The 25,575-nt window shown below is 43.3% G+C and overlaps 1 protein-coding gene across 1 annotated transcript in view; it reads right to left on the bottom strand.

Moving 5' to 3' along the window:
* Positions 1 to 7,601, bottom strand: part of PDLIM4 (PDZ and LIM domain 4) — a 93,012-nt gene extending 85,411 nt beyond the window's left edge. Inside the window, exon 1 of the mRNA XM_074960482.1 lies at positions 7,393 to 7,601. Within this exon, the coding sequence (XP_074816583.1) occupies positions 7,393 to 7,485 (93 nt within the window). The 5' untranslated portion in view covers positions 7,486 to 7,601. The remainder of the gene's footprint in view (positions 1 to 7,392) is intronic.
* Between the last annotated feature and the right edge of the window lie 17,974 nt (positions 7,602 to 25,575).

Below are 25,575 nucleotides of genomic sequence, written 5' to 3'. Positions count from 1 at the left end.
TAACTTCTATACAACTTTGTGTATTATTATGCCTAATAACATTGGGAGGCTTTATGTCTGTAAAGTACTTTCAGGAATCTGGAAGCAGGGTGCTGAATGAAGGGTTCTGTTTCTGTTATTAAACCACAGCGAATGAAAAAGAGGAAGTATCCTAGCAATCGAAACTAAAAGATGAAGTACACTGATTTTCCATAAAGTTCAACTTGTTTGAACTGCAGTTCTTGGAATAATTAGCCAAGAAAGCAAAGCTGACAGTAACCAGATCCTTACCTAATTAAATCTTAAGTCTCATTTCTAGCACAATGTCTGTCAAATCATGAGGCCAGCTTCAAACAGCTGTTGCCTCTGTAAATTCCACAAAGGGGGAGATAGTACACAACGTTCTTCCCTCAGCTCCACGCTCAGTTGTACTTGCCCATACGCCATGTGCCACCTTGCATGGCTCAGAGAGCAGCCTTGCACTAAAAATGCTATTCCCAGCATTGTGCCGGTATTGTGGTGACGATTCTGATGCACCTAACATGGGGGCACAATTCAGTCCAACATATGTTTGAAGTTGCTAAACTCAGCCTGGCCAATTTCAGCTTCACAGACGACATACAGGAGGAAAAATGAACTGAATTAGTTCTTGCTGCTAGATGGGTATGGGAGAAAGGAACGTGCCCCCTTCCCTCCCCCAAAATCTGTCCTTCCTACAGCTCCTTTTAAAATATTATTTTTAAAAAATTAAAAGTAAAGAGTAAAATTTTAAAAACTATCCCAAACATTAATTGAACATGCAGGCTAGAGTTCTGGCCTCTCTAAAGCAATCTAGTAACCAGTACCATAGCTGAGGCTCCAAATGATTTTAGACAGAGGATAATGACAGGTGTGGCTCTGATCTCATCGCGATCCTCACTAAAACCCTGCTGGTACAGGGCCCAATTCTACAAGGTGCTGAGTAACCGCTGTTGCTGCTGACGTGAAGGATCAGGACACTCTATGTAATTATATTTGTGGACCTACAATTTTCTATTTATCAAATAGAAAAACTATTTTCAGGAAAAACAAATGAACTTTAAGAAATATTTGTGATTATTGATTACATGAGCTTTCTTAAAATGCCCCAGCAAACTGAATCTAGTTATTGGAAAACAATGGGCAAAACTCTAGTCTCAGCGGCATCTGTGCAACTGTAATGATTTACCATGGAAGTTAAAGATAGAAAACAGACATAGTAGGTCATACAATCCATCTCCCTGTCAGGGCAGGATTGTTCACTACAATATTATTGAATGTTTTTAGTGCTAAATCCAGAACAGCTTTAAATACATGATGTGAAGTCATTTCCACAGCTTTCCTTGAGGGCCCATCTTTAGTCTTCTTCTCTATAATATCCTAAATAACTCCTCTCCCTCCCTTGGGGTTTACAACCTTCAACTACTTGTACTCTGTTAAAATGTCTCCTCCTTAAATGTTGCATGGCCATGCTATAAATACAGGTATTTTAGGGTCTGGTTCTTCAGTCTTTATTCACACAAGTAGTTTCATTTGTTTCCACTTATGTTTTTAAATGTGGCCTTAGTGGAATTGGAATATAAAGGCCAAGTTCTGTCTTCATCGGTTTGCTGCAACCCAGTTTGGCAAGATGGACTTTGAAAAAGAAACTGCAATCTTAAAGGAGTCTCACCTAGGTAACTAAGTGTAGATTGTTGTCTTACATTTGCTCGCTGTGTGCTCTCACAGCAGCAACAGTATTTTTGCATTCCATTAAAATTAGTGAATTGTCTAGTCTAGAGGGAGATTATTCTTTTCCCTAGTAGTCTAGCAGTCATGGAAAGCCAAATACTTATTTGCTGAATGATTTATAAAACAAACCAGACACAAATACACTTGTGTGTTGTAAACAACGGAGGGTCTCATCCTGTAGGAGAAATCTGGATTAAATTATCAAGTCTTTAGCGATTAGAGACATCTTAATCAGATTTAAAAGAGCAGAACAAATGTTGAAGTCTTCCCTCTGTCTGAACATAAACTCCTATTAAAGGTCTGGCTCATACCCATTATATCCACACAAGGGGAGATCAGGGTTGTGAAAAACCTACCTGGTTTTCAACAGACAAAGATAATCTAGTGGATTTTATGTGGGGTTTCCATTTCTTAGCATAATTTTTTTAACTTCTATATCCGTCTGAAGTGCTTACATCATCATAACGTGTATTTAGACACTGGAGACTCTAATTTCAGTCTGCAACTGAAAACTTTAACCATCCTAACAAGTGAACACAGAAGTGATGAAAATTTTAAGGCTCTTGTTAGAAGCACTATGAGAAAGCAATAAGAAACCTATGGAACTAACTGGAAGCCTGAAAGGGAAGGTGAATAAGTGGGGTCCTTGGTGATTGGGTAGTAGGTTGTGGCAAGTGGATCAAACGAATGGTCATGATGGAAAGTGTATTGATATCAAAGGGCACATATAAAAACAGCATTGCCAGTCCAAAGTATGTGGTCAACATCACAAGTCAATACCCCTGAAAAAGAATCATGAGACAAGTAGGTTCTTTTTACTTGCTTCCTGCTTTCTGAGCTCTTAGAAAACATTTAGGTCATGGTGTCAAGCTTCTTCTGTAATCAGGAAGGTTAGAAACCTGTTTGTTTTAAATGAAAGTTTAGGTTCTGGCCTAATCACATCTCTATGAGCTGGGGTTAAAAAAAAAAAAAAAAAAAAAAAAAACACCACACCAAATGTCATGGGACTTGCAAAGAAATTGTGAGAGCTGGCAACACGGAGTGACAAAGCTCAGTTGGCCCAACTAGTTAGCAGCCTGGAGACTCCTACTGAGTTAATGGTTTTCACCCATTAAATTGCTGGCTTTACCTTTCCAGTCATCTCTGTCTACACACACACACCCCCAAAAAAGATGGGGCAATGTGGGAGGAACACTAGAAGGGGATTCTTATGGAGATTTTCTTTCCTACAGTCCCTTCCTGTGCATTTTGCCACAGAGGATTTTCAGACCCAAAGTCAGTCTAAGAGTTCTCTGCATAAGGGCACCCAATATTTGGCCCCATATTTACAAACAAATTTAATCTCTGTTACAGATAACACTTTAGATTACTGAAAATAAAATTTTTGAAATCTGTTTTCACTACTTATACTGTTTTTTTAGGATTTGCATCAACAGAGGGACAAGGAAAATAAGGTAGTTTCATTTTTCTTCACAGTCAATTCATACTTAATTTCCTATTATCTTGCCTTAGCAGAATGTTACAATATCTGGGTTGGGGAAAAGAAATCACAACTTTCCACTTAAATAAATATTAACAACAACAAAACATTTTCACTGGCCCATGGTTTTGTAAAAGCTTATTTTCAGTAATCCTTAAAAGTGGGACTCAATTTGACCTGACAATGTCCTTTTAATCTATGTAAAACAACTAGCAACAATAACAGCTGTATTACCAGAGGAGTGCAGCAATTCACACTTAACATCTGCATCACAGTGCAATCTGCTACAAAGCTTAGCCTTTCGTCCAACCCCCAAAATAAAACACTGATGTTTTTACCAAGTGTTTAAGTGTCTTTCCTGATTTTTACCATTTTCAGATATTTTTACCATTTTCAGATATTATTAGCCAATAATGCTTCTTCAGTGCTAACATTTTAGTGGCCAATCTCACAAGGTGCTGAGCACCCTAGACTCACATTAGCTTTGAGGGTGCATTGCTCATCATCTTGCAAGCTTGAGTACTTAGGGACTGAGCCTACACCATCAAGGTCAATTGAAGTTTTGCCATTGATTTCAATCACAGCAAGATCAAACCCTTGAAGTCTGACTGGTTTTTAAAAAGTTACTAAAAGTTAGTACATAAAGTGTAATGAATAACATGAAATACTATACAATTGCTAATCACATGTTACACCCTCTTAGGACCAAAGTAAAATGTCTCTGTTCACTGAAGTAAAAAGTTTCTAGCCCCTAAATTTGCTGAATCAGATCAGGAATTTGGCAAGCTCCTTGTCTGCTGCAAAGCCAGGCTCTATAGTTTTTCTAACATAATATTTCCATCAAAGTAACAATAAAACAGGCTTTCTGACCTACATTTGTAATTTTAATCTTCACAAGAGAAATATTTTACGATCTCTAAGAGACGGGTAGTTATTTAATTGTGATAAATTCCGTAAAAATGGGGGAGAAAATTAACAGACTTCCTAAAATTAATGAAATACGTGTTGACACCTGCAGGCCAATTACTTCCCCTCTGGGCATATCTAGCATATGTTTGTTTAACAGATCTATTTTGCTCAAATACCCTCTGTTGCTATTCACCATGCTACATTTTTCCTTCGTTTTGTTTTTATTTTAAAATGAATAAATAAAACCAAAAGATTCCTGTAATGTGTGATAAGAAACACCCTGAAATGAAAGCAAACATGCAAAGCTTTTCAGTGTGTGTAACTTCAAGATTACAAACTGAGTAGTTTAACAAACAGGTTTCAGAGTAGCAGCCGTGTTAGTCTGTATCCACAAAAAGAAAAGGAGTTCTAGTGGCACCTTAGAAACTAACCAATTTATTTGAGCATAAGCTTTCGTGAGCTACAGCTCACTTCATCCATCCGATGAAGTGAGCTGTAGCTCACGAAAGCTTATGCTCAAATAAATTGGTTAGTCTCTAAGGTGCCACAAGTACTCCTTTTCTTTTTAAAAAACATGGTTTGTTTCTATAATCACATATAGCTTTCCTAAAATCCTATTTACTCACTTCCATTATGTGCAGTGACTCCTACTGGCAAGTACAGAGTTGGTGAACAATTTCTGTATGTGGGGGGAAGCATCTTCTAACAGCTGTTTCTCCTTGGAATGCCTATCAATAATCTGTGGAGCATTTATTCACTAATTCCAAAAGTAAAATGACCACATGACTGATATCCTGAAACTTACTATTCAACTCCAACACAAAAAGTATGCGCTCAATCCTGTGGGGGTGCTGAATGCCTCCTCAGAGCTTCTGAGCAATCCCACCTGCCATTGATTTCAGTTTGGGTAGTTGAGAGAACTCTGCACTTTGCAGGGTACAGCCCTGCACAGGATACTTAGATGCTTCAGCAAAGCACCACACTTGTTAATCCAGGCCAGCATACATCACTTACCTGCACACATTCCTATGAAGGATTTTTTAAAATGTGCACAAGTTGCTTCAAGCCAGCAGCAGTATTTAAACAAAGAAACTCCCAAAACATACCCCTATGGTATTATACACAAGTACCTGACACCGCAATAGTTACTATGCAACACAGGATTGGGTGTTGGACCCAGTCCTGCAGTCTTTACTTAAGTAGAGCTCCCATTAACTGCAGTTGTAGCTACCTAAACAAAAACTGCAGGGTTGGACCTATCCCCAGGACTAATCCCTCTACTTTATAGACAGGAAGTTTCTTTACATCTAAAAACTGGACAGAATAACTGGAAAATACATGTTATTTACTGAAAAGAACTGAAGAGATGTTAATTACCGTCAATGCATTTTTACTTTTAATGCATTTGACACAAATATGAAAACTTTGGAAAACAAGGTTTTAGCCTTTAAGATATTAGAATAGAATATGCAGTGATCGGACAGTTATTCTTTGACATATACCCAGACTGCATTTTAAGAATTCATCTTAAATATTCATTTAGAAGATGCCATAGAAAACTCAGACATGTTTGTTTATTTCCATGATTCTATTCTCCTCCAACTGCGCCTTGATATTTCCAGTGGCAGGTATAATATTTTATATTTTTACATGAAAGATGCAATATATAGTGTCTTTTTTACCAATATATTTAAATAACTAGAATGAATCTGTCTATAGGAAAATGGAGAATAGAATAAATTAGATAGTTAATATCCAGCTGCACCAATTCAAGGAGGACAGATTTATGCAATACTAAGTACAGAAAGGAAAAATAAGTTTACAACGCTACTGTGAAAGGACCAACAAACTTCAAACTGCTTACACTGCAAAAATATTCTGCATCATATTTATTAAAATTATATTGTATAAATGCTCATCCCAAATGAATTGAACCCAAAAAGGGTTATTCAAGAAAATAAAACACTACTTTTTGTTAACTAAATGGCATGGTAAATTACTGTGAGTTAAGTTAGTCCTTATTATATTTGCAATCCTGTAAGACATAAAATGCCAAGTTCTGTCCTAACCTATGTCCCTGAAACCCCACTTGAAAAATGGGATTTTATAAGTGAAACTGAAGGCCAAATTTGGCCCAACCTAATAGTTTACCCAGCCAACCTGTCACATGTCACTTTCTTTGTGCTTCCAGGTGAACAAGGAATGCCATTGCAATTGTTCTCTTATCAGGTGAAAATACTGCACTGTTTTACTTTCTCAGAGAGTGAACAAAGAATTAATAATTTAGGAGGTGGCCCGCTTTGATCTAAGGCTTTGATCTTTAAACCATTGTATGACCACAGCCACCTTATGCAGAGAAGATCCTGGTGACCGTCACTGTACTTGGTTGCCTTTCACAAAAATGCAGATTTTTGTTCATTGTAAAACAAAACAAAGGCACTATCAGGAATGCAAGAAAATGTGTAAGTTTGCAGCATGAAAAGTAAGCTTTTACCAACTACGTTCAAAACCGACTTCTCTCCCCTCACTCTTCTTTCCTGGATGGGGGCTCCAAATCATAAGGCTGGGGTACGCAACTTTTCAGCCTATTAACTCAATTTTAATTTAGGCCCAACTGCATCGCACTGATTTTTGCCAAATCCCGCTGCAGACAAAGCCTCCAGAAAGTTTCTCAGCGGGTATAATTTCATCCACTTCGGTGGAGTTACAGTTACACCAAGGAAGTGTTGGACGACCCAGCTCCTTTTCTTTCTGAACAACCCTCAGCTCTCAAAGGTCTGGCTACCAATGAATGAAACCGCCAGTCGGTGGGATCAGCTACGCACCCAGCCCACTCCCCGCAGCCTCCTTCCACCTGCTGCCACCGTGGCCGCGAGCCCCGCACCAGTCAGTCCCCGCCAGACCCAGCGGGGCGAGGGCGCGCGCGCGCCCGGTGCGGTGCAGCGGGGACCAGCACCGCAGCCCCGTCTCTGCCAGTCACCTCCGCTCCTGCGTTTCCAGGCGGAGCTCCGCTGCCCAATTCCCAGCGTGCGGAGCTGCGGCTCCCCCCCATCCTTTGCAAACACCCCCCCAAAAAAACAACCCCGCAGCTCGGCGGGAGGCGAGAGCACCGGGGCATCTCGACAGCTGTACAAACGAGCCCCAGCTGCCCGCGGAGACCTGCTGCCCCCCCAGCCAGCCAGCGCTGAGCCCGGGCAACTAAGCGCCCCGCTTGGCTGCTGCAGGGGGGCGCCTCGCAGCCCTGGCCGCGGCGGGCGGCACTCGGGCGGGCTTACCCGGGAGATGGTCAGCGGGGTGCTGAAGTCCTTGCCCCCCACCAGCCGGAAGCCCCAGGGCGAGGGGCCGGTCAGAGCCACGGTCTGGGACATGCTGGGCGGGCTGGGGCGCGCGGCGACCGGGAGCGCACGCGGCAGGGACGCTCTGCTCCTTCGCCTCAGCCGCAGCGCCGGCTAAGCCCCGGCCCGCCTGATGTCTCGGCTCCCCCCACTCCCCGCCCGAGGGGCGGGTCCCTGCCCGCAGCCGGCTGCGGGGGAGCGGGCTGGGGGACAGCGCCGCAGGCCGGGCACGGGGCCGCCTGGTTCCCCGAGAGCCAGAACCCCGCCTCCGCAGGGAGCAGCGGTGAAAGGCCCGGAGAGTGGGGGAGAGGCGCGCTCTCCCCCCCGCTAAACCCCTGAGGGTGCCCCCTCCTCTCCCCCTGCTAAATACCTAAGGGTGCCCCCCGCTAAACCCCTAAGGGCGCCCCCTCCTCTTCCCCGCTAAACCCCTAAGGGTGCTCCCCTCCTCTCCCCCCGCTAAACCCCTGAGGGTGCCCCCCGCTAAACCCCTAAGGGTGCCCCTCCTCTCCCCCTGCTAAACCCCTAAGGGTGCCCCCCCTCTAAACCCCTAAAGGTGTCCCCCTCCTCTCCCCCCGCTAAACCCCTGAGGGCGCCCCCTGCTCTCCCCCTGCTAAACCCCTGAGGGCGCCCCCTGCTCTCCCCCTGCTAAACCCCTAAGGGCACCCCCTCCTCTCCCCCGCTAAATCCCTAAGGGTGCTCCCCTGCTAAACCCCTAAGGGTGCCCCCCTTCTTTCCCCCTGCTAAACCCCTAAGGGTGCCCCCCCCTAAACCCCTAAAGGTGTCCCCCTCCTCTCCCCCCGCTAAACCCCTAAGGGTGCCCCTCCTCTCCCCCTGCTAAACCCCTAAGGGTGCCCCCCTCCTCTCCCCCTGCTAAATACCTAAGGGTGCCCCCCGCTAAACCCCTAAGGGCGCCCCCTCCTCTTCCCCGCTAAACCCCTAAGGGTGCTCCCCTCCTCTCCCCCCGCTAAACCCCTGAGGGTGCCCCCCGCTAAACCCCTAAGGGTGCCCCTCCTCTCCCCCTGCTAAACCCCTAAGGGTGCCCCCCCCAAACCCCTAAAGGTGTCCCCCTCCTCTCCCCCCGCTAAACCCCTAAGGGTGCCCCTCCTCTCCCCCTGCTAAACCCCTAAGGGTGCCCCCCCTCTAAACCCCTAAAGGTGTCCCCCTGCTCTCCCCCCGCTAAACCCCTAAGGGTGCCCCTCCTCTCCCCCTGCTAAACCCCTAAGGGTGCCCCTCCTCTCCCCCTGCTAAACCCCTAAGGGTGCCCCCCCTCTAAACCCCTAAAGGTGTCCCCCTGCTCTCCCCCTGCTAAACCCCTAAGGGCGCCACCTGCTCTCCCCCTGCTAAACCCCTAAGGGTGCCCCCCTGCTAAACCCCTAAGGGCACCCCCTCCTCTTCCCCTGCTAAACACCTAAGGGTGCTCCCCTCCTCTCCCCCACTAAACCCCTAAGGGTGCTCCCCTGCTAAACCCCTAAGGGTGCCCCCCTTCTTTCCCCCTGCTAAACACCTAAGGGTGCCCCCCCGCTAAACCCCTAAGAGTGCCCCCCTCCTCTCCCGCTGCCAAACCCCTAAGGGCATCCTCCTCCTCTCCCGCTGCTAAACCCCTAAGGGTGCCCCCCTCCTTTCCCCCTGCTAAACTCCTAGGGTAGTTCCCTCTCCTTTCCCCCTGCTAAACCCCTAAAGGTGCCCCCCTTCTCTCTCCCTGCTAAACCCCTAAGGGTGCCCCCCCCTTCCTCTGCTAAACCCCTAAGGGTCTTCCTCCTCCCCCCCCCCGCCCCCAGCTGGGGGAAGCAGCTCACCTGCTCCTTTCACCTTATTTTAACCTCTGGCTGGGAGGTTCATGAGACACTACCCTCCATTTCCCATGCGGGGATGCCACCCCACCTCAAACACCACTCCTAGGGTGCGCTTCTGCTTGGTACCCAATAAAGGATGTGATAAGGCAACTGTCATCTTTTCATGTGCTGTAATATATATATATATACCTGCCTACTGTATTTTTCACTCCATGCATCTGATGAAGTGGGTTTTAGCCAACAAAAGCTTATGCCCAAATAAATTTGTTAGTCTCTAAGGTGCCACAAGGACTCCTCATTGTTTTTGCTGATACAGACTAACACGGCTACCCCTCTGAAACCTGTCAGGATAAAGTTAGTTACATTTGCCTAATAGAATGGGGAAACAGCCTGGAGAAAGTGAGTGAAGGGACCAAGGGAATCGCAGAAACTGTCTCTGCTTTGCCCTTGTGTTTGTTCAGGACAGAACTGCTGAACCTTTTTAAAACTAAGGCTGTGCTGTGGTTTGCTTCCCACAGGGGCTACTCAGCATAGTAAAGTTAAGCACGTGTGTAAGAAAGTTTACAGGATGAGGGCCTATGGTTATCCCAGTTTCCTGCAACACTTGGGCTACATCCACCCTACAAAATCATGTCCTAACTTACATTGGCCCACAGCCACCGCAGTTATTAAATCACCTGTGTATATGTACTTTTGGCTCCTTGTGTCAGCGGTGCGCGTTCTCACCAGGAGCGCTAGTGTCGATCGTATTGTCAGTGTGGGGCATTGCGGGACGGCTCTGAAAGCCAGCAACAGTCGACAGAAGCAACACAGTGTCTATACTGATGCTACGTCAACCTAACTACATCAACCATGACTCCACACGGGTCTGGAAGGCGTTGTTACTAAATCAGCATAGAGAGGCACTTTGGTCATCTGGAGCCAAATTTATGTGAAGACACTTCCACAGCTAGGTCGACGCAAGGCAGATTATGTCAACTTAACCATGTACTGTAGACCAGGCCTAGGAGTAGAAGGTAACTGTGGTAACAGGTTGGGGAATGTTGATTGTTTAATGGCTTCCACTGTACGTCATCGTTAACACTTAGGGAAAAACTGGACATTTTTAGTGAAATGCTCAGGATTTTTTGGAAAGGGGATTAAAGGATTAAAAAAAAATTATAAACACACTATGATAGTCATTCACGTGCCTGCTCTCAGCCTACTCCCTTATGTAATTGTCCCTATAACATGGCATAAGATACAAACAAGCCAACAATCAGCTCAGTGAAGCAGCAGCGGGAGAGGCAAAATTGTGTAGCTGCATCAAGCAGTAAAGTATGAGGGCCTGCTAAGTCATCCACTTCTTAAGTGCTAGAGTTGAATGGATGTAGAGTTATAACCATTTTATATAACCTACCATAGACGCAGTAGGGATTGGAGTTGGGCTTCGCTTATAGTGTAGTATGGCTATTGCAGTTCTGGGAGGAAGCCCATGTCAGCAGTGGTAAATTCACTTAAAGTTGGCTGTTACCAGCATGCATTTGACAGTAATTGAGTCAGGGTCTAGGTCCTAGGAAACAAAGCATTGTAGAGACAGCAGCTGAGTCTGCAGGAGTAAAGTGCAAGGCATTAATCTGTGACCTCACAGGACTCCCTTCATAGATGAAATCTATAGTACAGCAGCTTGTAGATGCAGCTGAAAAGAGTTATGTGCCTCCACTGAGTACCGGGAGAAAAAAAAGTTCTAAAAAATGACAGGTCTTGGAACATCCTGTGCTCTTTCCAGTTAATGCAAGGACAGGAAAGTCCCACTTCTAAGAGAGACTAAACAAGGGGCCCATTGTTTAAAAAGTGTGAGGAAAAGCAGAACACACTTCTTTCAAAAGTGACTTCTTGTCTCTATCTAGGACTATGCTACACTAGACATGTTTTTTTCTGGGATCATGTTACAACATACTCATATAGGTTGTTCTTTCTGTCTGTCCCATTCTCATCACCACAGTATCTTGGAGACTTCAGACTTGTGGTGTAGAAGGAATCATGTTTTAACTGTAAAAACAAAGAGGAGTCCTTGTGGCACCTTAGAGACTAACAAATTTATTTGGGCATAAGCTTTTGTGGGCTATAACCCACTTCATCAGATGCATGGAGTGAAAAATACAGTAGGCAGGTATAAATATACAGCACATGAAAAGATGGGAATTGCCTTACCAAGTGGGGGGTCAGTGCTAACGAGGCCAATTCAATCAGGGTGGATGTGTTTTTTGCTGCTACAGACTAACATGGCTACCCTTCTGAAACCTGTTTTAACTGTGTCAAGTTTCAGGGGGTAGCCCTGTTAGTCTGTATCCACAAAAACAACAAGGAGTCTGGTGGCACCTTAAAGACGAACAGATTATAATCTGTTAGTCTTTAAAGTGCCACCAGACTCATTGCTGTTTTAACTGTGTTGCCCAATTATACTACAAAAAGTATAATGCTTTGTGTGTATAAAAAGATCTTCTATACTTTCAACAGTATGCATCCGATGAAGTGAGCTGTAGCTCATGAAAGCTTATGCTCAAATAAATTGGTTAGTCTCTAAGGTGCCACAAGTACTCCTTTTCTTTTTGCGAATACAGACTAACACGGCTGTTACTCTGAAACCTGTAATTATACTACAGCCCTTGTATTTGAGAACCTAAATATAAGAACATAAGAACAGCCAAACTGGGTCAGACCAAAGGTCCATCTAGCCCAGTATCCTGTCTTCTGACAGTGGCCAATGCCGGGTGCCCCAGAGGGAATGAACAGAACAGGAAATCATCAAGTGATCCATCCTCTGTCGCCCATTCCCAGCTTCTTGCAAAGTGAATTCAAATATGAATTCAGGAGCCTAACTTTACGCACCCACACTTGAAAATTTTGGCCTATGTTCCCACAACACAGTAGCTTTTCATCATTTAGACAGAAACTTAAATTTCTGGGCTTGATGTTAGCAGGTAAATAGCCCCCCACCTAGTCTTTGATGTTCACCCCTCAGTGAGGTGGGGAAATAGTTTAATTCAGACCTTTCCTGCTCTTGCTATTTGTGTGGCTAGAAAAGGTTTTGGGGAAGGTTGAATTAACAAGGGTAGAGTGCAGCACTTTGCCCTGGGTTCTCCCTCCTCTCAATGGCAAAGAGATAAACATGTTTTGTAAAAGAAACTTTAGATTTGGTGGGAAATAGCTAAACAAAGTGTAGACTTGGCAGTTTTCTTATGCTAGTGATTTTCCACTGGCATTCATCATGGCTTCATTGCTGTGGTGGCCTCTAAACCACAAAGCACTCTCTGAGGGGAGGGAACTGCAGTGTAACTTACTGTCAGAAATTTCAGAATAATTCAGTGAGGTAGGAAATAGATGTTTAAACAAAAATATCCACCATTAGAGTACAAATGCTGGAAGTTTGATTAGAAAGCTGCTCCCTGGGAGACACTTCTCTTCAAGGCCTTTTAAATACTTGGCCAAATTCACCCACGTGTAACTATATTGACTTAAAAGGACTGACACAGGGATGGATGTGGCCTATTTCCTGACATTGCTAGGTATCTTTTTCAGCATTTCAGAAAGGAAGGTGTTAGCTGAAGGTCCCAAAGCTCACTGGCACTCTCGCTGTCTCAAGCACACATGCATCTTTTCACGTATATGCTTTATCTGAACATAGAGCAGTGGTTTTCAACCTGGGGGTCCGCAGACTGTGTCTAAGGGGTCTGCGAAAGGTTTTCGTTACCATAGAGCAGTGGTTTCTACCCCGTGGTCCACTACCTGGGTGTCCGCAGACTATGTCTAAGATTTCCAAAGGGGTCTGCTCCTCCATTTGAAATTTTTTTTAGGGGTCCGCAAATGAAAAAAAGATTGAAAACAACTGGCATAGTGGATAAGGGCTCATCTACACTTAAAATACTACAATGGCACAGCTGCACAACTCAGCTGTGCTGCTGGAATGCTTCAGTGTAGACACTACCTAAGCTGATGGGAAGGGTTGTCCCATCAGCACAGGTAATCCACCTCTCTAAGAGGTGATAGCTAGGTCGCCGGAAGAATTCTTCCATCAACCTAGTGCTGTCTACACCAGGTTTAGGTCAGTATAGCTACGTCTCTCAGGTATGTGAATTTTTCACACCCTGAAAGATATAGGTATATCAATGTAAAATCCGAGAGCAGACCAGCCCTAAGATTTTGTAGCTAGAAGAGGGCCTGATCTTGCTCCCATTGAAGTTAATACGAGTAGATTCATTGGCTTCAATGGGGGTAAAAATCAAGTCACTCGTCTTCCTCCTCCCCCCCCCCCCAAAGCGTACCTTGAGAAAGATGTGAAAATAAATTATTAGTAGTAATTTCTGTTACCATAGTGGCTAAGAACCCTAGTCATCGACTAGGACCCCATTGTGCTAGGCGCTGTACAAACCCAGAACAAATAAATTTCAGAGTAGCAGCCGTGTTAGTCTGTATTCGCAAAAAGAAAAGGAGTACTAGTGGCACCTTAGAGACTAACCAATTTATTTCAGCATAAGCTTTCATGAGCTACAGCTCACTTCATCGGGTGCCACTAGTACTCCTTTCCTTAGAATAAATAGAGTGTCTGCCCCAGGGAGTGTACAAGACAGAAGACAACAGATATGTACAGAAAAACTGATGGGGGACTACAAGGAGACAATATTGGTCAGCATGATAGCTAGTGATCTCAGCACACCAGTAGCCTAACCAAAAGCTGTTAAGAAATAAAAACCTAGAGATCAAAATGTAGGCAATGAGAAGTAAAAATCTAGACAACACAGTGCTGTTTAAATGAGATCAGAAAGCTCCAGAAGCTTGGTGACATGAAAACTGGATAAGCTGAAATGTTCTTTTAGCAGTGGATTTTGAAACTGCAAGGTGGATGACTACTGTTTTTGATTTGTCTACAGTGTGACTTGGCATGTCATATTCCTAGCAAGGATAATCAGATAACACCCAGAACAGCACTTGCAGAATGTGCAACTCTTGGCGTAAGTAAAGTAACTAAGTATGGAAACCTTCATACATGTGCAAGTCTACTTGTCTGGACTGAGAAGTATTCTATCTTCAATACTGGTAAACTGTCAACATGAGGCTCAAGGAAAATTTTGGAACAGAGATTAAATCCCTCTTAAATTCAGGTTATCAGTGTGGGTAGAAAGTAGTTACAAAATAAGTTTGTATTGTTACTATAGTGGACATTCATGGACCAGGACAGCAATGTGCTTGGCACTGTACAACACACAATGAAATGGCTGTTTCTGCCCCTAAACGCTTAGAATCTAAGCTAATGAAGAATTAAATCCTTTTTAAAAGATGACTGGGTCTCTTTCCACTTCTTGAGTAGCAATCAGCAGAAGATTAAATATATGCCTGTTGCAGACCTGAATGAACTCCCTCAGATGTAGAAGCAAACAGTTTAAGTATGCATTAATGTTAAGTTAATAGGTACCATGCTGTCCCTGAACATTTTTTATTCCTCCTGTTGTGTAATGTGTGTGATAGACTGTACAGCAAGCTCTATCAGTGCTCATGCCCATGATGTTCTATAGAAAGCAATGCCAGAATATATCCTAGCAATTCTAACTAATATCTCCTCACACATTTTACTTTTCTTTTTCTAATATTTTGCTCAGTTTTTCTTTTTGGTCATCCCTCCTGCCGAAATCTTATCACCTATGTAATGCTTTATTTGAATATTCCATTTTGCCTTTCATTATTCACCGGTTATGCTCGCTTTTTCCTATCTATGTTGGCGAAGGTCTCATGGTTGAAATATAGGATACCCAGCTTATGTTCTATTTTTAACAAGCGTTCAGGATAACTGTTTTCCATTTGCCACCCACATGCTGAGGTAAATGTTTTCTTGTTCGCAGATGTGAAGCTCAAGCATGTTTCTTCACCAGCATTTTCAACCATTTGTCTCATTGAGAATGTTTTAGTATAGCAGCCAGAATTGACAGCCGTTATCAAGATAGGGGGAATTCACTGCTCAACAAATGACCTTCCTGTGGACTCACATTGTTTCATCATCAGGGTTATCTCAGCAGGTTTGGAAGTTAGCCATGAAACCTGTAGCAACAGATTGGGCTCAGAGGAAGATAAAATAAGACTTCCTGATTTTTGTAACATTTGAGGGTGGCTGTATTGGTGTCACTTGATACATCATGTGGTAGCTGGTCTAGACTATTTAAACTTCAGGGAGTTTCTTCCAAATATTATAGTAGATATTTTGATTGTTGACCATAATTTTTTTCCCTTCTGTATACTGGATTTTATTATTAGAGTAATGAAAAAATAGCCCAAAAGCCCTAACTGTAATAAATCATTTTTATTACACCAGAGAAATCTCCAGAGGTTTACTTAGTTAAAGTTTGTTTGTGTTTCAGGGGCTAAAATAGAATTAGGCCACTCAATAGGTTGATATTTGCTCTGTGGGCCTCAGATATTTGCTAAACATGAGGAATAATTTGGCAGCTATACAGTGCATGATAAAAGTTTGGATTCTTCACTGCCTGCTTATCCTTGGTCAGGCTAGTGTTCACTTCACAGAGCAACTAATTACCCAACAGGAGCATGTCACTTTTAACTGGGAATATACTAAGGCAGCTTTAGAATCCTCTCTCATCTGCCAACCGTGCTTCATTTGCCTTCTGGAGACAGCATGTCTCAAAATGCCAATGAAGTGCACTAATGGAGCAGCGTCTAAAGAAGCTGACGCTACCTATCATACCTTTCTGGTTAATTAAGGAGTGAGCTTAACTTTAAAAAGCAGGGCAGTTGAAACATGGGGAGCTATTTTTGTTACTACCAGATTGTCTGGTAACCATGTTGATAAGATGCAAGGAGTTTCAGGAAAGGATTCATTGAATGGCTTGCTGTCTGTGCAGAAGGGCTATATGCCCAGTGAAGAAAGGCTTACCTGAATGATATGCTTTGTGTAAATTATTCTGTGCATTGCTCCACTAAAATCATGCACCTTTTGGAAGAAGTGAGGATTGTGATTTCTATTTATTGCAAACATTCCTGTAATAGTATTTATACAGCAGGTAGAGGTGATGTGTTTTTAAACACAACTTTGCAAGATAGGGAATATAAGCATACTCAGTGCCATTTTCTATTCTTTCTTCCAATATGTGCACCTTTCGTGACGTGGGTGAGCCAAATTGTGCTCCCTAGGTTTGCACAAGGGATCTATGCAGGGACCTCTCCAAGTTCCTCATAGAACAGGAGTTTGGCCATCTTTGTGGTATCATTTTTCCCTCCCTTTCTATACTGCGGTGGGGAGTCTTTGTGCTGTCTGGAGTAGGAATAGGATGAGGAATGGATGGGATGGAGGGGGAGGGGAATGCGCATCATCTGGCCTTGTGAAAATTACAACCCTTCAGTGGGATGATGTGGTGGGATCTCAGTAAGGCAGGCCTTGTCATGATTTCCACCCAAGGGTTTTTGCTTGGGAGGAATGATCTGGCAGGTATTTTTATGTCAGAGGTGCAAATAACTGAGGACATGTAGTAACATGGGTGAATTTCAAGGGTACGTGTGCTCCTAAGCCATTTAGGTGCTTTTGAAAGTCCAACTTGGCAGCTAGTTAATTGAAATGTAAAACAGCAAGCTAGACCTTAGTAACACCAGTTTATGGAAAGTGACAGAACAGCTACCTAAGTAATGAATCTGGTTTTACTTTGTGCATTATATAGAGCCATATACCCTTGATCTGTGGCAGAACTCCTCAATGTTTTCAATGGGAGCGCTGTGTGACTCAAGTGTAGCGTATGGCTTGTTCATATTTGTAATGTAAAGAGACATTTCTTTTATCTGGATAAATGATCATCATCTCTTTAAGAGAATATTCCTGGAACAGATAATTTTTATAATAAAATACACTACACTTTCAGTATACTAGGTTGTCTCAAAGGTAAAATCTTATAAAGACTGATGTTTGGGTCAGGTAATGTTTCTGTTGGAAATTTACAAACCCTTTGGCCCTAACCTAGATCTTACACCAATATAAGTCAGGAGCAGCTCCACTGAAGTCAAGGGAGTTACACTAGGGTAACGCAGGTGACATCAGAATCAGGCTGTTTTCTTTCTGAACACATGAGACAAGTTGCAATGTGCATGCAAGAAAAATCCAACTGGGCCTGAAATCTGTTCTGTGTCATCAGGAGTGAAAGTAATAATAAATTTTTACTGGTACGGGGGCCAGCTCCGGCCCCCGGAAAGGGCAGGGCCTTGGGTGGAAGGGGTGGGGTTGAGGGTCAGCCTCCCTCAGTCAGCCCATGCACGCCGCCTGGCCTCCGCTGCCCAGGGCTCCTGCAGCAATTTTAAATAGCCTTGGGCTCTGGCCGCTGCTGCAGTAGCAGCGGCGGCAGCCGGGAGCCCCGGGCCCTTTTAAATCACTGGCCCCAGAGCAGCTGCGCTTTTGCCCCCCCCCGTCGGTGGCCCGGGGGTAGAGGGAGTGGCAATGACATTAAAGCACTGCCATAGCAGCACTTTAATGTGGGCTGCATACGGGCCGGTACCGGCTTCTTACCGGTACGCCATACCGGCCCGTACCGGCTCACTTTCACCCCTGTGTGTCAAGTTATCTTATTAATAATGACAGGCTAGAAAATGAAAGCTTCTCTATTTTCCTACGTAAGTAGAAAAATCCTATACTGTGAAAAGTCCCATTGTCACTTATACTTACTTTACCCAAATGTTCCAGATGAATGGTATCTCTGAAAGAGTTTTTATTGCCCTTAAATCTAATGTAGTAAACAAGAAACACTAAACTCCAGTTCATTTTATCACTTGAGACTTAAAACATTCCTATCATTTACTAAATGGGTGGTGTGACCAGAGTCCCGGTCAGAGCCAACTGAGGTCACTCAGGATGAACTGCAAAGAATGGGGCAGGCAATCCCCAAAGCTGGTGGATATTCCAATACTTAGCTTTACCAAGCCGGTACAAAACTGCTTCTATTATACCTCACTGGTTACTCAGAAGTCAGCAACACAGTTTGCTTAAAGTAACCCAGTCTCAGGCCTCCACCTAGACATCCAAGTCAAATATGATGAGGATTACCGAAAATCATATTAATCATATTAAAAAATTCTACCAATCCCAAAGGATCGGATACCTCCTAGTTAATGAATATTTCAGATCTTACCCAATACATGCTTACAGGCAATTCTTATTAACTAAACTAAAATGTATTTAAAAAAGAAAAGAAAAGAGAGAGTATAAGTTAAAAGATCAGTATACATACAGACATAAGTACAATCTTGAGCTTCAGATTCACAGCATAGATGGTGAGCTTTGTAGATGCAAAGAGTTCTTTCAGAGATAGTCCATAGGTTATAATTGACTGTTTGTATTCAGGGCGGTCCAGTCAGAACTGGGATCTCAGTCCTTGTGGCTTAGGCTTCCCCTGCATGAATCCTCAAGCAGATCTGAGATGGCAGGATCAGGACCCAAGCCATTTTTTATTCAGTTTCAGTCCCTCCGCGAACATTAGACACTCATTTCCTAAGCATCGCTGGTAATTATTCACACAGATCCACATAAGGCAATTGCCTGTTTTTCCACCATTTGCAGATGATTTGCTATATATTTCAAAGAGAGATGAATACAGCAATATCCTATGTTTACAGTTCATTTAAATGTTAAGATGTCCTTTTGATCTCTGAATTAACAGAATACAGACAGGGACTGTTTGATTACATTGTTGACCACTACCAATATATATATGTAAATACACAAAAACACAAACATTATCTACTCATATGTTTTTAAGGGTTGAATTTGAGTCATTTGTCCTTCAAGAGGCTTAACCCTTTCTGGTCATGCAGCACAAGAGGAAATTATTTATACAGCCCCTTACTTAACTCTTGATCCTTGGTGTAAGTGTGTGATTATTCTCTTCCAGGGCAAGTGTTTCTTGATGCGTTTTCAGTTATTGTGTAAAAAGTTGAATTTGATGCAGTGTTTAACATAGGACCAGCTCTCAAAAATGTAAATATTTCACCTTTAGGAGTCTGGAATCTAATACAACTATCTGAATTGCCAAATGAAACTCCAGGTGTGGGAAACAAAATTTCTATTTTGTACAGCTCTGTTTATATTATTGAATACTGTTGACTACAGAGCCGATGTTCCCTTGTTACATTTGAAACAGATTTCTGTTACAATTCCTTGGCATTTTTTAGCCAAGATTGGACATACAGTATGTTGCTTGTACTCATCTCTTGCTTTTTGTACTTCTGATGATATTTCAAGCCTGGGAGATCATCAGCTGAAAGGCTACAATTTGTTTAAAATTGGGACATAAAATGGTTCCTTGTAGCTCGGACTACATTGACGAATTCTCAGCCCTCCAGGCAGGTATAAGCACTGAGATGTTTTTGTTTTCCTTCTTTGTCCTTTATTTAGTGTCAGTTTGCTAACCAAAGCGGAGTAAATAACTCACATCAAAGAGTTTATGTGATGAATTTTGCCTTTTTAGCTAGTCACAAATTATTTATGAAAAGCTTAATATTTTTCTAATGGAAATTCACCACGTAATTTTGGTGTATTATCATCTACAGACCATATGTGAATAGCTTACTGTGCACATTTGATATTCAAAATGTGTTGGCTAGTTTTAACCAGCTGCATAGATAAGGTATTGTTTATCCTACCTAATAGTATGAATACAACTCTTAGAAATAGGTTTGAAACCCAGTCTCAGTTTGAAATTCATTTTCAATGAATATTCTTTAATAACTGTTTAAAATTGGTTGTTTCCATTAAAGTTTGTTTGAAAATTTTCACGGAAAGTAAATATTGAAGAGATGGAAGTGAATTCAAATTTTCTGTCTCAGATGTTCACAGGCCCTTTCTGGAGACATTTGTACAGCTGTAGTGCTAACCTTTACATGGTCCTTGCCCTTCCAGTAGTCAGAGTTCTCAGAGGATAGCCTCTGCTCCTTTCTTAGATTAATCATAACTCCTTGACAGTTTCAATTTACTTTCTGCTTCCACTGACCACACCAGCCACTCTTGGTATCTCCCTAATCCCACTGGGACCTTTCCCATGCTTTGTTACAATGACCTGACTGTAATTCTTTAACTAATAGTGTATACAAAAAATCTTAGGTTCAGTTTTGAATCTCATTATTTGGATTAAGTCCCGGCAAATCTGAACCCTGTGGCAGATTTAGCTATAGATTTGAAAAAATTTACATAATGTATAGGCTTTGCAGTGCCTCTCAGTCCTGAGTTATTTTGGCTTTTAAAAGGTCTTTGGAACATCCCCCACTGTTGGAAGTCAACACTGTAAATTTTATTTAATTCATTTCTTTGTCTAAGTAGTGTATGAAATGTTATCATAAGGCATCCAAACATCACACAGCAAAAGCCAAGATACAGTACAAAACATTAAATCAATCAAAAAGTGCTAGCTGGAATTAGTATTTCTTGTACTGTAAACAGTCATCTACAGGTGGTAAAACTGGTTACTAAATTTGAGTGCCAAGGAACTTTGTAGTCTAATTATTATATTAGTGAAAGCTTTACCTTGTGTTCAGCTTTAACTTAGATTCTGATATAGACAATGTTGCAGAAACCAGATAATTCACACTAATGACCAGGAAACCCATTGTGTATTGTGAATGTTGTGAATAAGTGACCAGAACAAGGCTTAATACAGAACAAGATGAACTTTGTTCATTTTGACTTTTATAAATTCCGTTTTAACTTTTTATAATGTCCCAGAAAATGTACTATAGTCTTTTTTGTAAAAATAAGTAGGTTTTTTAAATTTTGAAGCCTCCTTTCAGCCCTCTACTATTCAATCTTTGCTGACGTGTGAGGTGCAGCCACATTCTCCCCATTTCTCTATCCCACCCATCTTGAATTATACAGCGTTTGGATTAGCTGATATAGTTTATTAACCAAATTCTACTACATGGGATAAAACCTACTTCCTTATTTAGATGGAAAGATGATTTAATGGATCAAATCCTGCTCTCATTTTATTCCATAGCAAAACTTCGAGTGACTTTAAAGGAACCAGGGGTACAGTATGTATTGAAGCCAGTAGTCCAGATTCTGGGTTACAATGTGGGCTACTTTGCATTCACCACTGGTGCAAAGCAGGCTTACAGCCACATAACCAATTAGAGGAGCTCCATCCCAGCACAGAGGAATCGTCCAAAGTGTGGATCCTGCATACCAGCTCCTGCACTACCCCACCATTACAGATGATGTGGCCAGGGGAAAAGAATCACAGCCAGAGGGTTCCTTTGCTGCTGTAATAGTCCTTAGCAGCCCTCTCTGGATATAGTGTCACGAGAGAGAGAGAAAGAGAGCTAAACCTTCTAGAATAAAGCGGGGAGGGTCAAATGGTAAATGAGCCAAATGGCACTGAAGCAGCACAAACAGGCATAATGGGAGTCCAAGAATCTGGCCCAAGTAGCCAGAAAGCTAGCCAAAGTGGCCAGCTTGAGATTCCCTGGGTGAAGGAGATTCTCCAGCTACTTTAGAGCCACCACAGCGAGCCGTACATCAGTGACCAGCTAGTGCAAGTAAGCAGGTGGCTTTGTCACGTTTGACCTGCCCCACCAGGTTCTGTGTCCAACGTAGCTTGGCCAGATGCAAGGACCGGGCCCATTGTATCCAGTGATGGATGGCTTTGTACTAAAAGCAATTTGAATGGTTATGGTGCGAAGAGCAACACTAAAATTAGCTATTGCTTTCTTTTTATAGTAAAAATAATTTTCTTGGAATGCACTTGTAAGCAGAGTCAGGATGAGCTCTACGCTCACATCTGGTGGTGAGTTGTGGCGGGTTGTGGAAAAGAACTTCAGGGGCTGATCTCATTTGCATAGGCACACCCACCCAGCCTAGATGGTCATTTGGCTGCTATGGGATCCTCAGTTTCTGGGGCAGGAAGAATAAAGTGTTATTATCCTGATTATGTGAATCAAGGACAGTGGACCTGTACTTGGCTTTTTGTTATGATGGAGGGACTTGCCATCAACTATGTAGCACTTGCTAGGCAAGGGACATGGGTTCCAAAACTCAGTGAATGGAGAGAGTCATTTGTATCTTGTGCTATAGGCCCCTTCTGAAGGCTCTAAATGCTAACTGCACCTTCTTCGCTTTCCACTGTGTAATAGCAGAGCTAATGTTGATTCTACTAGGAGTCTAGTTACAGATTGTAGAGCTGAATTTACTTTAGGCTAATGGTGCATCAGCACTGGGGCGCCCCTACTATAAGCTGAAATCACTGAGTACTGTGTTAAGTAGTAGGGGGCCTGAAGATATATTGCTGAGCAGCTTGCAGGACAGCTACTGGACAGGAGCAGCTGGTGGAGCGGCTCGCAGGATGGCTACTGGAGAGGAGCAGCTGGCGGTGAAGGCTGCAGCAGAAACCCATAGAGAGGTGGGGCAGTCAGCTGTCGGAGCACGTAAGGTGCCCCTTTACTCCCCCCTCCCCCATTTCTACACAGGCTGGGGGGGGGTTAAAACTCTGCAGATGAACTGTTGAACTCTGGACTCAGCAAGGACAGAGACAGAGACTTTTGGGTTGCTGGACTTCGTGGTTGTTGGACTTTTGGGACTTTGGGTGACTTTTGGGTTGCTGGACTTAAGAACCAAAGGGAAAGGACACGGCCCAATTTGCTTGGGGTGGGTTTTTGCTCATGGTTTGTGTCATGAATCCTGTTGGTGATGTTTCCCCAACATAATGCCACATTGTTTCTCTCTGTTATTAAAAGGCTTTTGCTACACTCAGACTCTGTGCTTGCGTGAGGGGAAGTATTGCCTCTTAGAGGCACCCGGGCGGGGGGGGGGGGAGGGGTATTTGTCCCAGGTCACTGGGTGGGGGCTCGAGCCAGTTTTGCATTGTGTTATTCGAACGGACCCCCTAGATACTGAACCCGGCCCTTGTTACTGCCAACTCTGAAGGGCAGAAGGGTTACACACTGTTACAGCTGCCTGTGTGATTGATGAACCATTGCTGGAAAATACCAAGGAGAATATTGTCACAATACTGAAAGCAGAAGATGTGATTATACCAATGATCTGTTTTTTCCTGTAATGCTACTTGTTCTCATTATGGGATTTAAATGATCAGTTTCCTGTCAAAAGCAGCAGCGGGGAAAACAAAGTAATGTCCCTATCCCCTCACCCCCGCCTGATATGAGTCATTCACTTGTAGACTACTGAACAATTAAACTCTGGTCTGGTTTGCTGATATTTTTTCCTTTCGAGATCCATGGATGTTGTCAGTATATTCTGCAAACAAGTGTGTTGCATTTTTTATTATTTAATCCAGGAAGAAGTCGATTAGTGTACATACTCCATTTAGAATGTTCTGAGCTGTGCTTTGAGATCTTAATCTTTTGGGGCATGTTTTATCATCTTAAATATGGACCCAGTTGATAACAATGCTTCCTTTTTGGGGTTCTGCACAGGTACAGAATGCAGACAACTGGAGGAGATTAACCCAAATGTTCCTAATTTATGCAAGTCCAGGAAAGTTTATCTTTTATCATTCAGAAATAAGTGCAGCAAACTGTTTTTAAAAGTCTGACTTCCGCACATGCCATTAGTTAAATCCCAGTAATCTCAAAAGGTCTACTAAGTGGATTTCACAGGAGTGTCCTAATTCATTTCAGAATTTCCATCAGCCTTACATTGTTAGGGTCTTATCTCCCCTAAAGTATGATGGGCAAATCTTGTGCCGTCTTGCATCCCATGCAATACAACAGAACTCTGTTAGCCCACTTCACCGCTGGTGCACACAGTGCCTGGTCATTTACACCTGTGCAAAGGGAGTGTGGCATGTTACCACTGGACCTAAGTTTGAGGATTCTATTTGATAGCATTTTAGCGCTGCTACAGATGTGGAGGGCTGCATTTTGCAAGTGTAAATGAGGTGTAAGTCAGTGATAACCCAAGCCTGATAAGATTTATAGAGGATATAGTGAGAGCAGAATTTGGCCCATGGTATTTGGTAGTTGTAAAATGTACTTTTTGTTTGTTTGGTCTTTAAAAAACACTTGTACTACCTGTTTCCCATTATTCTAATCCTAAGCATAGAACGTAAATCATGATCAATTGTCATCTTTTTGTGAGTTTTGGGAATTGGGGAAACATTTTCCTCTGAGAATTAGAGGGAGGAGCACAAAATATTTTTGGCATGATTGATCCCAGATTTGAAAAGCTGAAAGGTCAAGTACTCTTACCCATTACAGTTCTACCTTTTGTAAGAGCTCCTCTAACTATTGCAGAACAAAAGGAGTTATATTTCCAATTTTGTGTGGTGGGGCACGCTCGCCCTTGGCAGGCCCCCTTTGCATCCAGGCATAACATTGCTGGTATCTTCGGCTCCAGTACCTCCTGCTGGCTGTCTTCTTCTGGCTTCAGGCCTTCTGTGGCTCAGCCCTCCAACTAGTCACAATGTTCAAACCACTTTTGGGGTACCACTGACAAGTTTAAATGAACCTGAATTATTCTTCTGCCTCTTTGGGCTACTGACTTCTTCCCTCTCCACATGTAAACCCTGGCTCAGGACTTCCCATATAGGAGCCTACCCTGCCCTACAATATGCTTCTCCATTTATCTTCCCATTAAACCCTAGCTCTAAGTTCCCCTCTGACAGAGGGTATGTCTACACAACAATTTAAAACACACAGCTGGCCTGTGCTAGCTGACTCAGGCTCACAGGGCTCAGACTACAGGGCTGTTTCATTGCTGTGTAGAATTCCAGGCTCAGGGCCCAGGCTTCAGGGCCCAGTGGGGTGGGAGGGTCCCAGAGCCCTGGCTCCAGCCCGAGCCCAGCAATCTACACAGCAGCGAAGCAGCCCAAGCCCAAGCCCAAGTTGGCTGGCATGAGCCAGCTATGGGTTCTTCTTTGCTGTGTAGACAAGAGAGAGCCGCATCTTCTCTATAGTCTCACTCCCCAACTCCTTCAGTCTACTTATTATGGCCTCGCTTTCACCCCTAAGGCCTGGAGTCAATTCCCAGGTGCTCACCTCCCGAGGTGCAAAGTGTAACTAATTGTGTGCATTTGCTAGCCTTGCAGGTGATGAGGGGCTAAGCCCTGTAGAATCATAGCCCTGGTCTACACTAGGACTTTAGGTCGAATTTAGCAGCATTAAATCGATGTAAACCTGCACCCGTCCACACGATGAAGCCCTTTATTTCGACTTAAAGGGCTCTTAAAATCGATTTCCTTACTCCACCCCTGACAAGTGGATTAGCGCTTAAATCGGCCTTGCCGGGTCGAATTTGGGGTACTGTGGACACAATTCGACGGTATTGGCCTCCGGGAGCTATCCCAGAGTGCTCCATTTT

This window comes from Natator depressus, chromosome 8 (assembly GCF_965152275.1).
Source record: "Natator depressus isolate rNatDep1 chromosome 8, rNatDep2.hap1, whole genome shotgun sequence".
In the NCBI taxonomy this organism is placed as follows: Eukaryota; Metazoa; Chordata; order Testudines; family Cheloniidae; genus Natator; species Natator depressus.
This window is presented reverse-complemented; position numbering and strand designations above follow the sequence as displayed.